The sequence below is a fragment of the Cetorhinus maximus genome, chromosome 10 (genome assembly GCF_964194155.1).
Source record: "Cetorhinus maximus chromosome 10, sCetMax3.hap1.1, whole genome shotgun sequence".
Classification (NCBI taxonomy): Eukaryota; Metazoa; Chordata; class Chondrichthyes; order Lamniformes; family Cetorhinidae; genus Cetorhinus; species Cetorhinus maximus.
The window spans coordinates 61,908,232-61,922,770 of record NC_135888.1 but is presented as its reverse complement, the minus strand read 5'-3'; the positions used below and the strand labels follow the sequence as shown (position 1 = coordinate 61,922,770).

Sequence of the window (14,539 nt, the reverse complement as noted above, 5' to 3'; positions counted from 1 at the left end):
GGATACCCAGCCGTCAAAAATAAAGCCACAGGGGTCAGGAGGCACAGGCTTTGAAGAGAAAGGCCAGATCTCTACGACCCTTAAATATAAAGGCAAAGAAATTAATGAAGCTCTTTATATTCCGCAGGATCAGAACTTTCTCTACTCAGCAGAGCAGCATGTTGAGGCTTCGGTCTTGTACAAAGGATCGAGAGTAGGCCTAAGACTAGTATTTTAAACTTAAATAAGGGCAATTATGAGGGCATGAAAGCAGTGCTAGCTAAAGTGAACTGGCAAATGAGATTAAGGGATGGGTCAATAGCGATGCACTGGCAGACATTTAAGGTGATGTTACAGAATACACAGGATAGATACATTCCAACGAGAAAGAAAACTTCCAAGGAGCGGACCCACCATGTGCGGTTAACTGAAAAAGTTAAAAATAGTATCAAACTTAAAGAAAAAGCATATAAATACACAAAGATGGGTTGCAGGTCAGAAGATTGGACAGAATATAAAAAAACAGCAAAGAATGACTAAAAGATTAGTAAGGAGGGATAAAATTAGAATATAATAAAGAGCTAGCTAGTAATATAAAGACGGATAGTAAGAATTTCTGTAGATATTTTAAAAGGAAAAGAGTTAACAAAATTAACACTGGTCCTATAGAAAGTGAGTCTGGGGAATTAATAATGGAAAATAAGATGGCAGATGAATTGAGCACATATTGTGCATTGTTCTTCACTATAGTGGATACAAGTTACATCCCAGAAATAGCTGTAAATCAGGAACTGGAAGAGAGGGGGGGAATGCAAGAAAATTACAATCACCAGGAAAGTGGTACTGAGCAAATTGTTGGGGCTGCGGGCTGACAAATCTCTGGGTCCGGATGGGCTTCATCCTAAGGTCTTAAAAGAAGTGGCTAGTGAGGTAGTTGATGCATTGCTTTTAACTTTCCGAAATTCCCTAGATTCGGGAAGGTTCCATTAGATTGGAAAATAGCGAATGTAACACCTTTTTTAAAAGAGGGAGGGGGATAGAAAGCAGGAAACTACAGGCCAGTTAGCCTAACATCTGTCATAGGTAAAATGTTAGGAGCTAGTATTAAAGACAGCATAGCAGGGCACTTAGATAGATTCAAGGTAATCAAGCAGAGTCAACATAGTTTAGTGAAAGGGAAATCATGTTTAACCAATTTATTGGAGTTCTTTGAAGGAGTCACATGTGCTATGGATAAAGGGAAACTGGTGAATGTACTGTACTTAGATTTCCAGAAGGCATTTGATGAGGTGCCACACCAAAGGTTATTGCGGAAAATAAAAGCTCATGGTGTAAGGGATAACATATTATGGATAGAAGATTGGCTGGCTAACAGGAAACAGAGAGTAGGCATTAATGGGTCATTTCCTGATGGCAAAATGTAACAAGTGGTGTGCCACAGGGATCAGTGCTGAGACCTCAACTTTTTACAATTTATATACATGACTTGAATGAAGGGACCAAAGGTATGGTTGCTGAGTTTGCTGATGACATAAAGATAGGTAGAAAAGTAAGTTGCGAAGAGGACATAAGGAGACTGCAAAAAGATATAGATAGGTTAAGTGAGTGGGCAAAGATCTGGCAAATGGAGTATAATGTGGGAAAATGTGAAATTGCCCATCTTGGCAGGAAGAATAAAAAAGAAGCATATTATCAAAATGGTGAGAGATTGCAGAGTTCTGAGGTGCAGAAGGATTTAGGTGTCCTGGAGCATCAACTGCCAAAGGCTGGTATGTAGGTGCAGCAAGTGATTAGGAAAGATTGTTTATTGTGAGGGGAAGCAAATACAGAAGTAGGGGGGGGTTATACTTCAGTTATGCAGGGCATTGGCGAGACCACATCTTGAGTACTGTGTACAATATTGGTCTCCTTATTTAAGGAAGGATGTAAATGCGTTGGAAGCAGTTCAGAGAAGGTTTACTAGACTAATACCAGGAATAGGCGGGTTCTCTTATGAGGAAAGGTTCGACAAGTTAGGCTTGTATCCACTGGAATTTGGAAGGGTAAGAGGCGACTTGATTGAAACATATAAGATCCTGAGGGGTCTTGACCAGGGTGGATGTGAAGAGGATGTTTCCTCTTGTGGGAGAATCTAGAATTAGGGGCCATTGTTTAAAAATAAGGAGTCGCTCATTTAAGGCAGAGATGAGGAGAAATTTTTTCTCTCAGAGGGTTGTGAGTTTTTGGAACTCCCTTCCTCAAAAGGCAGTGGAAGCGGGGTGTTTGAATATTTTTAAGGCAGTGATAGATAGATTCTTGCTCAGCAAGGGGATGAAAGGTTAACAGGGGTAGGTGGGAACATAGAGCTGACGTTACAATCAGATCAGCCATGATCTTATTGAATGGCGGAGGAGGCGCGAGGGGCTGAGAGGCCGACTTCTGTTCCTCATTCTTTTGTTTGTATGTAAATAGTTTTGTAAATAGTTTAATAAAAGAATTTAACAGTTTTGAGATTATACTTGTGGGGGAGATATGGAGTAATGAATCAATGGTTATGTTAATGAGACCATGATGATATTAATGATGTAACGGTGACATCAGGGGCAAATAACCAAGAAACTCCTAGAGAGCTAGGCACAGAATAGTCTGTGTCCCTGAAACCATGTACTTACTATGATGCCTCGTAAAGAGTGTAAATAAATAACATTAGCAAAACTATCATGCCTATCTCAAGTCTCTTGTAGGCTAAGTCAACCATTCTGAAACAGTGTTATGGATAAACTTGCTCTTCCTGTACACACTTGTGCTTCTGGACAGTTTGCATCCTTCCTGAGGAATGCTCCGTGAAATTATGTACTCTACATGAATTTATAACCTAAACAGCGTTTTGGCTTAAATTAAGAGTTCCTTTTGTCATTTAATATTTGAACAAAGCTTAACTTCAAACCATAATGTGAACATAAAAACAATGACCGATTAAAGAAGACCCTCTCATTCATTCAGCTTGTCCCAAACAATACACACTCCCCCTCCTAGACAAAACCATATGATCTTCCTGGAGAGGATAAAAACCAGATAAAAATCCAGACCAACTGGGAGGAAAATCTGGGTAGTTCTTCACCGTCCACAAAGACGATGGATACTAGTCTAGGAGATCACTCTGGCCCTGATTATTCTATGCAGTGCTTCCCTTTGTAAGAGGTGATATGTGCCTCTAGCAAGAAACAGGTCCTGCTGTTGCTTGATGGAATTCAGTGGGCAAGATCTTACCTGTGTCGGGCGGGCTGGGCGGGATCGGGCGGGGGTAGGCGCGAAGCCGATCGCCGCCCGCGATCGACTGTGCGCTGCCATTTTATGTGGGTGGGCTAATTAAGGCTCAGCGCTACCTGTGCAGGTGGGGGGAGGAGGGAGAGCCCTCCTCGAAAGAGTGCAGGAGCTGCCTCAGGGAGATTAAGTTGATAGTACAAATTTTTAATAAATGATCTGAAAAATTATTTAAACATGTCCCCTCATGTGACACTGTCACATGAGCTGGGACATGTTTGTGCATTTCGCAAATTTTATTTAATTAAACCTTCAGGAAACCTCATCCTGCCCTGAGATGAGGTTTCCTGAAAAACACGAAGGCCGCTTGGGCTCTTTGCCTGCCCGCCAACCTTAAGGTTGGACAGGCAGCGCAGTTAATTAGATAAATTACTTTCTTAATTGCCTTAAAAGGACGCTGACGGCAATATTCTGGCCAGTGAATCAGTGTCTACTGCATGTCCTAGTTGTCCAATATTCAAAGAAAATTACCATCTCTGGACACGTAACCTAGATCTGGACTTGTACAACTTAAATTTGTGACTCCCCGGTCCTTCTTAACTTATTTATTTGGACAAACTGCCAGCTCAAACAACAAACAATTCCCTTCATCATTTTATAAACCTCAAACAAATCTCCCCTAAGTCTATGCTTCTCCAAAGTACAGAGTTCCAGCCCTTGTAGCATATCTTGATAAACAAGATATTTCAAACTGGAGATTAATCCAGTTGCACTCCTTTGGACCCTTTCCAAAGCCTCAAAACCTGAGCAAAGGCTGTTTGCTTTGTCTTAAAGTCAATTGGCCAATAAATACGTCTCAACACCTTAGCTCCAGCTATTTATTCATAAGTAATGCTGTGAATTCACTGGATGAAGTGTGTGTTGAATCAGTGTGAAACCATTTTATGCTAGAGGGGAGCAGCAATGTCATGGCAACACTGTTTCCACCGGCTAACAATATTCCAGCAATAGTACTGAAGACTTGTGCTCCAGAACTTGCCGTGCCCCTAGCCAAGCTGTTCCAGTACAGCTACAACACTGGCATTTGCCCAGCTATGTGGAAAATTGCCCAAGTATGACCTAAACACAAAAAGCAGGACAAATCCAACCCGATCAATTACCACTCCATCAGTCTACTTTCGATCATCGGTAAAGTGATGGAAGGGGTCATCAATACTGCTATCTAGTGTCACTTCTTAGCAATAACCTGCTGACTGACGCTTGGTTTGGGCTCCGCCAGGGCCACTCAGCTCCTGACCTCATTACAGTCTTGGTTCAAACATGGACAAAAGAGCTGAACTCCTGAGGTGAGGCGAGAGTGACTGCCCTTGACATCAAGGCAGCATTTGACTGAGTGTGGCATCAAGGAGCTCCAGCAAAACTGGAGTCAATGGAAATCAGGGGGAAAACTCTCCGCTGGTTGGAGTCATACCTAGCACAAAGGAAGATGGTTGTAGTTGTTGGAGGTCAGTCATCTCAGTTCCAGGACATCACTACAGGAGTTGAAGTGTCAGTCACGAGGGGACATAAGTTCAAGGTGAGGGGCAGGGGGTTTAGGGGGGATGTGAGGAAAAACTTTTTTACCCAGAGGGTAGTGACGGTCTGGATTGCGCTGCCTGGGAGGGTGGTGGAGGCGGGTTGCCTCACATCCTTTAAAAAGTGCCTGGATGAACACTTGGCACGTCATAACATTCAAGGCTATGGGCCAAGTGCTGGTAAATGGGATTAGGTAGGTAGGTCAGGTGTTTCTCAAGTGCCGATGGAGACTCGATGGGCCGTAGGGCCTCTTCTGCACTGTGTGATTCTGTGAGTTCCTCAGGGTAGTGTCCTAGGCCCAACCATCTTCAGCCTCTTCGTCAATGACCTTCCTTCCATCCTAAGGTCAGAAGTGGGGATGTTCACTGATGATTGCACAATGTTCAACACCATTCACGACTTCTCAGATACTGATGCAGTCCATGTCCAAATGCAGCAAGACCTGGGCAGTATCCAGACTTGGGCTGACAAGTGGTAAGTAACATTCGTCCCAGACAAATGCCAGGCAATGACCGTCTCAAACAAGGGAGAATCTAACCATCGCCCTTGACATCCAATGGCATTACCATCACTGAATCCCCCACTTTTAACATCCTGAGGGTTACCATTGACCAGAAACTGGTCAGAGGCTAGGAATCATGTGACGAGTAACTCACTTCCTGACTCCCCAAAGCCTGTCCATCATCTACAAGGCACAAATCAGGAATGTGATAGAATACTCCCCACTTACCTGGATGAGTGCAGCTCCCACAACACTCAAGAAGCTTGACATCATCTAGGACAAAGCAGCCTGCTTTGGCACCCCATCCACAAACATTCACTCCCTCCACCACCCACACACTGGCAGCAGTGGGTACCATCTACAAGCTGCATTGCAGGAACTCACCAAGTCTCCTTAGGCAGCACCTTCCAAACCCACAACCACTACCATCTAGAAGGACAAGGGCAGCAGACAGATGGGAACACTACCACCTGGAAGTTCCCCTCCAAGCCACACGCCTTCCTGACTTGGAAATTATCGCCATTCCTTCACTGTCGCTGGGTCAAAATCCTGGTACTCCCTTCCTAACAGCACTGTGGGTGTACCTACATCACATGGACTGCAGCGGTTCAAGAAGGCAGCTCACCACCACCTTCTCAAGGGCAATTAGAGATGGGGAATAAATGCTGGCCTAGCCAGCAACGCCCACATCCCATAAGTGAATAGAAGAAACAAGCTCACCTCTCCTGACTTGCATACATACTTGCATCCCAGAGTTCCCCACTTAACATCATCTTGGCAGCATCATGACTACAAGGATTGCAGCATTTCATGGTATAGGTCACCACCACGACTACCACCACTTTTTCAGGCGATGGTGAGGACAGGAAATCTTGGTCTTGTCAACGATTCCACTCCTGTCAATGCTTCGAGATTACTACATTAAATGCAAGTTGTTGTTGTCATTGAACACCCTTGAGGAGCCCTTGGTGCTTGTCCAGCTATGCTTAAGGTTTCTGAGTTTGGTAAGTGGCAATCCTCATTGTGAGGTGAGACAGCGTACTTTATACCAGATCTTTATTCAGACTCTGCTTTATACCAGGCGGTTTCTGTACATTTAGGCAGAGCAGGACTTAAAGCCTCTTCAATATAATGATGATATCATCACACAAAAGACTAATTCCCTTTACATCTCCTTGTTGCATGGGTACTTACCCAGCAGAGTATATCCGTGTGTCAAGGCAGACTACAGCCGACACAATGTCCTGATGCCTGTGATCAGCGAAGCTCTTGCCCAAATCTAACACGTGACCAGAATCCTTCTTGTCATCCAAAGCAAAGACCCTGAGCTGCTTTTTGAATCCGCAGATGAGCTGGTGCCTCCGGTGATTGATTGCCATGCAAAATATGGAAGTGTTCAACTGGAAGCAAAGGACAAAATGAACAGAGGCAGGCAGTGCATCTTAAAACTATCCATTCATTTACTGTTTGTGGGAACCGACTTTGCAAACACTGCTTTTTCCTACTAGCAATAGCGACTGCACTCCCAAAGCAATTCATTAGCTCTAGCGTCCTGGCAATATGAAAGGCGCTATAAAATATTGCAAGTTCTCTCTTTCTTTCTTAAATCAGTATATCTATTCACCAATGAAATTATTTATTACTAGGCATGCAGATGTCAGAGTAACTCTGTGGTGGCAACAATCAATATCCTGGGGGTTACCATTGACCAGAAACTGAACTGGACTAGCCATATAAATAGTGTGGCTATAAGGGCAGGTCAGAGGCTGGGAATCCTGCGATGAGTAACTCACTTCCTGACTCCCCAAAGCCTGTACATCATCTACAAGGCAGTAGTCAGGAATGTGTTGGAATGCTCTCCATTTGCCTGGATGACTGCAGCTCCCACAACACTCAAGAAGCTTGAAACCATCCAAGACAAAGCAGCCTGCTTGATTGGCACCCCATCCACAAACATTCACTCCCTCCACCACTGACGAACAGTGACAGCAGTATGTACCATTTACAAGATGCAATGCAGGAACTCACCAAGGCTCCTTCAACAGTACTTTCCAAACCCATGACTGCTACCATCTAGAAAGACAAGGGCAGCAGACACATGGGAACACCTGGAAGTTCCCCTCCAAGCCAATCACCAACCTAACTTGGAAATATATTGTAATTTCTTCACTGTCACTGAGTCAAAATCCTGGAACTTTCTCTCTAACAGCACTGTGGGTGTACCTACAGCACATGGATTGCAGTGGTTCAAGAAGGCAGCTCACCACCACCTTCTCAAGGGCAATTAGGGATGGGCAATAAATGCTGGCCTAGCCAGCGATGCCCACATCCCGTGAATGAATAAAAAAAACCCTCGCATCTAAGGCAGATGATTGTGGGTATAAGCCTGAGACTTGAGCATGTAATCCAGGCTGAAACACTGAGGGATCGTTCCACTGTTGGAGATGCCATCTGTCAGAAGTAATGTTAAACTGAGGCCCTCTCTACCCCCTCAGATGGGCATAAAAGATCCCATGGCAGTATTTGAAACTACACAGGAGAGTTTCCCCTGGTGTCCTGGCAACTTTTTAATCCCTCAACCAGTTTCACTAAAACAGATTATTTGGACATTATCACAGTGCTGCTCAGGGGAGCTTCTTCTGCTGGAGTTCTGTGCCCAAAGTCACGTCTGGCCCACAGTGCCATGATCTCCACCATGGGTAGGACAAGGCGCCAGATCCCAAATCCACCCCAGCTGGAACGGGAATCATACCCAATGCAATCCACACCAGCCATCCAGCCCATTGGCCCTCAAAGGAGTCCAAGTTGCTGTGGCAACATACATTTTTGCATGAATGTTGTAGTCTGGAGCTATGAATAGTGATGGTAGAGGCTCCAATTTGTTTCCATCACATAGCTGACCAGGTATCTCTGCCACTCTTACCACTGCCATTGATGTATGGCAAGGACTTACAAGTTGATACTCAACCTGTTTGGCCACACTGTGAACATGCATTCCTTGGCCATCAAGTCTTGGTGTGGGACTTAGAAACAGAGCTTCTGGCCCAGAGGAAGGGACGCTACCCACTGTACGACAAGACCCCCTTAGGGGAGCTTACTGTGTGCAATTTGATTGCTGCATCTCCTAAATTAAAACAGTGACTACACTTCATAAGCTCCCCCCTTATTCTTAACTATAGCGGTCTCTGGAATTTTAACTTTTCATCACTGTTCATTTGTGTCAACTTCTTGGCAATTCAGAATAAACATCATAACAACAGCATTGAAAAGATCCAAGGATGAAAATGGAAATCCGGGGATACAGCTCTTACCATAATCCGGTCAAATACAGTGGCGCCGACAGTCCACACCACAATAGTCCCATCATTCGATGCTGAGAAAAGCAGCTTGGGTTCAGCCCAGTATAGGAACTGAGTGATCATACCAGTGTGCTCAAAGACTGAAAAGCTCAGCTGTCCAGTTTCCAAATCCCACCATTTAATAACACCGTCTGAACAAAGGCAAGAGAGAAAGTGCTCATTGAAACAAAATTGCATAATTATTACATGCCATATTCAGTGTTCCTTTCCCAGGCTTTTTCCTAGGAACAGGAGTAGGCCGTTCAGCCCCTCGAGCCTGTTCCGTCATTCAAGCAGGTAATGGTTAGACTATACACCAAATCCATTTGCCCAATGTTGCACTATACCCTTTGATCCACTTCCCTTACAAAAACCTATCAACCTCAGTCTTGAAAGATCCAATTGATATCCAGCATCCACAAACTTTTAGGAAAGGGAGTTTCAGATTTCTATTACCCTTGATGTGGAAAAGTGCTTCCTGATCTTGCTCCTGAGTGGGTTAACTCTAATTTTTAATATTTTGGTCAATAGAAATAAAAATCGGAGTGATGTAAATCAGGCTGCCAACTTTCTATCATCTTTATACATGATCAAACAAGATCCACCCAATTGAGCCCACTGTTGATACAGATCCTGGGAAGAGCAATATGCAAAGGTTGAAGTAGATGAAGGTAATTGGGGTAGGACGTCCAGGGACTAGACAAGGACTGCTCTCATCCAGGAGTGCCATTGCGCTGGATGTCAATATTACATCAGATGTTGGTGGCAGTACTCTCCCCATCATTCCCATATCAGTCTCCCAGTGCTACTGTCAGAAGGCATTGTGTAGCAGACGCACATGATAAATGGATCCCAATGGATTGTTTAGGATGTTGTTCTATTTTTGTTCCTCTTTTCAATAATAATTATCTCCCGCTAACCATTTTGCTTCCTATCCCCGGATTGTTTTTTTTTTACTTGTATTAGTTTACTTTGTGCATTTGAAATAAACATCACTTAGAAAAAAAGTTACCTTGAATATATTTTCATCAATTTGAGACATCACTGCCTTGTGCCCCAGAAATTTGAACAGGGGTTTGAAATATTTCTCTTTTATATTATTTTAATCTCTTGAACGGACTTTGAATGTATTAAAAATATTTACCAAAACTGGCAGTAAATAAACTGGGATATTATTCTGCATTACAACTTAATTAAATTATAAAAAATTCTTCAGAATATACCAGTCACTGCAAGCACACAGAATTTTTGATGTTTCCATATATACATAGATTTAATTTGTATGGGATAGGGCAACTTAATAACTTTAGATGCCTTTAATTAGTTCACTCTGCCCAAAGCAGGAGGGAGTAAACGCTGGGAAAAGAAACAGTTACTACATGATAGTCTTTCCGCAAACACTGTGACTAAAGTCCTGTGCTGTAAGGAATCCACAGTCAATTGACTTTTTTTAATTGAGATGAGAGGAGATAGCATTGTTTACATTCATACCTCAATAAGTTGCTTATCTCACTCACTGACAGTCCATTGCATAATCTTTTTTAAAAAGTCCTCATGCTCTGCCCATCACAGCTTTTTGTACAGCTGTTGCTATTTTTGGGGTTGGGGGGGATGGTGTGAGGAGGGGTGGAGGGGAGCTAGTGGGTGGCATGTAAGGGGAACTTTATGATTCTCTTTCTGTCAGATTTCTACCCCTAACATTCTCCATTTTAGATCTTCATTGACTGCACTTTGCCCTTTGTGACTAGCAGAAACCACGGTTTCTTTGATAGGTCATGTTATTTCCATTCCCCTATCCTGTAGCCAATGAATCCTTCAGGGTGCTCAGTCACATCAGAATTTCTTCGTGTGTGCAGAGATAGAGGAAGAGTAGCCTTCCTGAGTGCTGTGTGCGGGTGCTAAATATGTTGGTGCCAAATTCCTCCCAAGTGCTATTTTAGGACAGGTGTGAACCAGGATTGGCTGGTTTAAGTATTCCCACCAAATCTATCCCTAACATGGACAAGACAATCAACCATTCGCTGGGATAAAGCCCAGTCTAATCCCATCCTCATCGCTCCTATACACATGTGCATTCTCTGAAATGTATCATAGAAACATAGAAAATAGAAGCAGGAGTAGGTCATTCTGCCCTGCGAGACTGTGACCCCTTGTTCTAGACCCCCCCAGCCTGAGGAAACATCATCCCTGCAACCAGTCTGTCCGCCCCTGTCAGAATTTTATATGTTTCAATGAGATCTCCTCTCATTCTTCTAAACTCCAGTGAAGCAGGCCTAGTTGACCCAATCTCTCCTCGTACCACAATCCTGCCATCCCGGCAATCAGTCTGGTGAACATTTGCTGCACTCCCTCTGAAGTAATTGTAGTTTTGATAAACATAGGACTGTAGCTTTAAGAATAATCCTGTGTTGTAAAATCACATGACCTGTGTAAACCAATGAGTTAGCAGCGCGGGGAACTTCTGGACGAGTTCGGGTTAGTTGCAAACGTGTTGCTGCTGCTGCCTTGTAAATACAATTTAATGCTTCCACTAAGAAAAGTTGCCTGGAAAATCAACTCTATAACACCCTCTCTGGCAAGTATATCCTTTCTTAGGTAAGGAGACAAAAACTGCACACAATACTCCAGGGGTGGTCTCATCAAGGCCCTGTATAGCCGCAGTAAGGCATCCTTGCTCCTGTACTCAAGTCCTCTCGCAATGAAGGCCAACATACCATTTGTATCAGCAACAGATTTCCCCAGCTTTACCTGAGGCCAACTGTCATACCTATCAGCAAACTGGCTGAGATTAATAAGAAATTCAGGCCAAAAGCAGATTAAGATAACTTCAAACTTAAGATGTGGGCGACAGCCCTACAGAATAGGCCCAGATAAAGGAAGTTCTTCAGTCTATTTGATCCCACCTTCCCAGAATGCCTCATCCATTTCTACTTTAGCCTCCACCTGTAAAGCGGGCAGACACTCAGTTTAATACCTCATCTGAAAGACCAACATCTCCGACTATGCTGCAGTGCTTCAGTTCTGTGACAGAGTGCCAGCTAAATGGCAAACTTTAGTTCTGGTGTTTGAGTTTCAGCCCACAATCTCCTATCCGGCTGAGGGAGGTTGACACTCTACTCGCCTTTCTTTTCTCTTTCTTTAATCCCATTTCCACATGGAATATTCCCTTTGATTGCTTGGCTAACCTAGGAATGTGGTGTAGCAAGGACACTACCAGGGTTCTTTGTTCTTCTCTGTGCTTTACTAAGTGACAAAATATATGAGAAATGGCGGATAGACAGCAAACAGCAGGAGAGAGAATACCCAGAAGGGAAAAAAAACAGCTCGGACCAGTATTCCTAATTCCCAGTTTTTACTGTTTTTTCATTTTCGGTAAGCAGCGGGTGAGATTAATTCCCAGCTCAATTCAAAAAAGACTTGTAATTTACTGTAAGTGGCCATATAATGTGGAATAATTGGGAATTAAAAAAATCTTAATTGTCGCCTTGACCCAGTGGATAGCACTCTTGCCACTGATTCAGAGGGTCATGGGTTCCAGCTTGAAGCTCCAGTGCAGCAGGGAGTACTGTACTCTTGGAGGTGCTGAATTCTGGATAAGATGTTAGGCCACATTTACTTGTTCAGGTTGCTGTAAGAGAGAACATGGCAGTATTCAAACAGCATGGTTGTTATCCTGGCTAATATGTCTCAAACAAAGTCATTAAAATGGATCAGCTGGTCTTTGGAACTTTGCTGTGTTCGAGCTGATTGTCAAATTTGCCTATATTACAGTAGTGACACTTCAGAGTAGCCTGAGATTGTGAACGACGCTAAATAAATGCAAGCGCTTTCTTGCCTTTACAGTAATTTGTGAGAGGAGTGATTTGAAATATTGTGACTACATCAGTAACCTGCTTCGCACTCTTACCCTCAAAGCCGGTCAGGAATTCTCTTCGAGCCAAGTGATATCCCAGAGCACTCACTGAACGTTTGTGGCAGTCTGGAACTGTCAGCTGCTTCCGCATGGACATCATGGATCAGATCTACAAAGGAACGCACAATGAGCAATCGAGAGGCAGGTGATCGGTGTGGTTTGGTTTCTAGAACAACTGCATCTTCTGCCTCAGTTTATCCTCACACAAGGCATTGCAGAGAAATCTTTTTGAAGTTACTTCATCTGTTTAGCCAAGTTCAAACACACACACACACCACACACACAGTGTACTCTGTGGAACTCATCTCACCATTCCTGCGGGCCAGACAGTGGGAAAAGTGACAGCCCCGCTTCCGCAGGGCACAGGCATAGCTGCACAGTTTAAAAACTTCCTGCTCTGCAGCCATGGAAACAAGGCACCAAGTCAGGTGATTCAAAGTCAACAACATGGGACTAACGCCAGGTTTTAATTCCTGCACTTCAACTGCATCCAGCCTTGAAGAGAACTGAGAAAGGAAAGTTTCCTTTGTAAAATATACTTTGAAATGGAGATTAATGCAACACATTCATCACAAAACATAAAATCATTTTTCAGGCTATAAACAAAAAAGCTGAGGAATCCATGTTTCGAATGAGTTATAGAATTAAAATTTTCCCTCACCACATGCAAAATGAGATATTAAAATCCAAGTTCCTCATAACTAAAAGAAAACTAAAAGAAAAATAGGTAGAAAAATATAATTTACCACATAGCCCACAGACAGAAAGGGAAAGTTCCTTGGCTCAGAACTGAACAGATTATAATCAGAATCACATTCATCCAATGGATGGTTGCAGATTCTTTTTTGATCCTATTTTCAACCTTGGTCTTCAAATCTCAAACCTTTAATTTCTCAAAGCAGATTTTTCGGTGAAGTTTGCAACTCCATCTCCACCTACCTTCTCCACCGCCTTCTACCCCACCCTGCACACCCCAACCCCAAGAAACCTATTCCCTTGAGCGCAACTTTGCGAGTTTATGGAGTTATTTCAGCAGTGTTCCTGCTAGGTTTGAAACATTGAAGTAAATATTATGAAGGAACACTGCAAAACCCACCGACCTTGGCAATCTGTACAGTAATGGAACATTTTGAAAGGGATCAAGTCTAAGACTGGTGGGAAAAAGAATGATTTACAAACAATCAGGGTGATTTGCCATGACTCAGGTTGAAGAACAATGAAAAGTAAATAATAATTTTGGTCAAAAAGTGTCAGGTACTGTGAGCATTTTCTGTTCTTGCACATTGGCCGGGATTTTCCGTGCCTATCGGCGTCGGGCGTGCTTGGTGGCGTGAGCGGACAGTATGGCGCCATGAGTTTCACGACAACGTGAAACCAGTTCGCAATCGTTCGCTCAGCCCACTGATGGTGGGCCACGTTTCTGGCCATCGGATGTCGGGAGCCTCATTATAATACATCTACACATCATTATTAGGCCAGCCCACTGGAATCGATCCCCCCCCCCACCCACTTGCTGGATCATCAGCCCACATTGGTGGGAAAGCAAGCCGACCTGTTCCACAACAGCACACAAGCGACGTGCTCCTACTGAGCTGCACTTTGCTCGGGACTTTGAGGTTTGTTTGCCTACTTTGCTTCAGTCAGCACTTGCAGTCATCAACGTCAGTCTTCACAGCACCACATCACTTTTAGGGGGGCTCATGCAGGTCTCTGCCTACCAGATCAGCCATATGTGGATGGCTTTTCAATGGCTGCAGGACTAGGGCTTGCTTGGCGAAGAGGGAGAAGTGGCCTCAGGCAAGGGAAGAGGCTGCAGGGCGAGAGCTGTACTGAGGAAGGAGAGTATCATCAGGGTGTGTGTGGGGGTGTATGTTGATCTGTGCAAGTGGCCTTAGGATGGTGAGGGCTGAGGAGGCAGTCTCCAGAGGAGATGAGGCCAAATGGACCTGTGAGTGGATGCATGAGAGACAGTGAGCAATGATGTCCCTT

At 43.8% G+C, this 14,539-nt stretch overlaps 1 protein-coding gene across 1 annotated transcript in view; it reads right to left on the bottom strand.

Moving 5' to 3' along the window:
- LOC144685329 (uncharacterized) overlaps positions 1 to 12,883 on the bottom strand; it is a 74,560-nt gene extending 61,677 nt beyond the window's left edge. Inside the window, exons 1-3 of the mRNA XM_078549738.1 lie at positions 12,545 to 12,883; positions 8,611 to 8,789; positions 6,494 to 6,699 (exon numbers count right to left, since the gene is read on the bottom strand). Coding sequence (XP_078405864.1) covers positions 6,494 to 6,699; positions 8,611 to 8,789; positions 12,545 to 12,650 — 491 coding nt within the window. The 5' untranslated portion in view covers positions 12,651 to 12,883. The remainder of the gene's footprint in view (positions 1 to 6,493; positions 6,700 to 8,610; positions 8,790 to 12,544) is intronic.
- Positions 12,884 to 14,539: the final 1,656 nt, after the last annotated feature.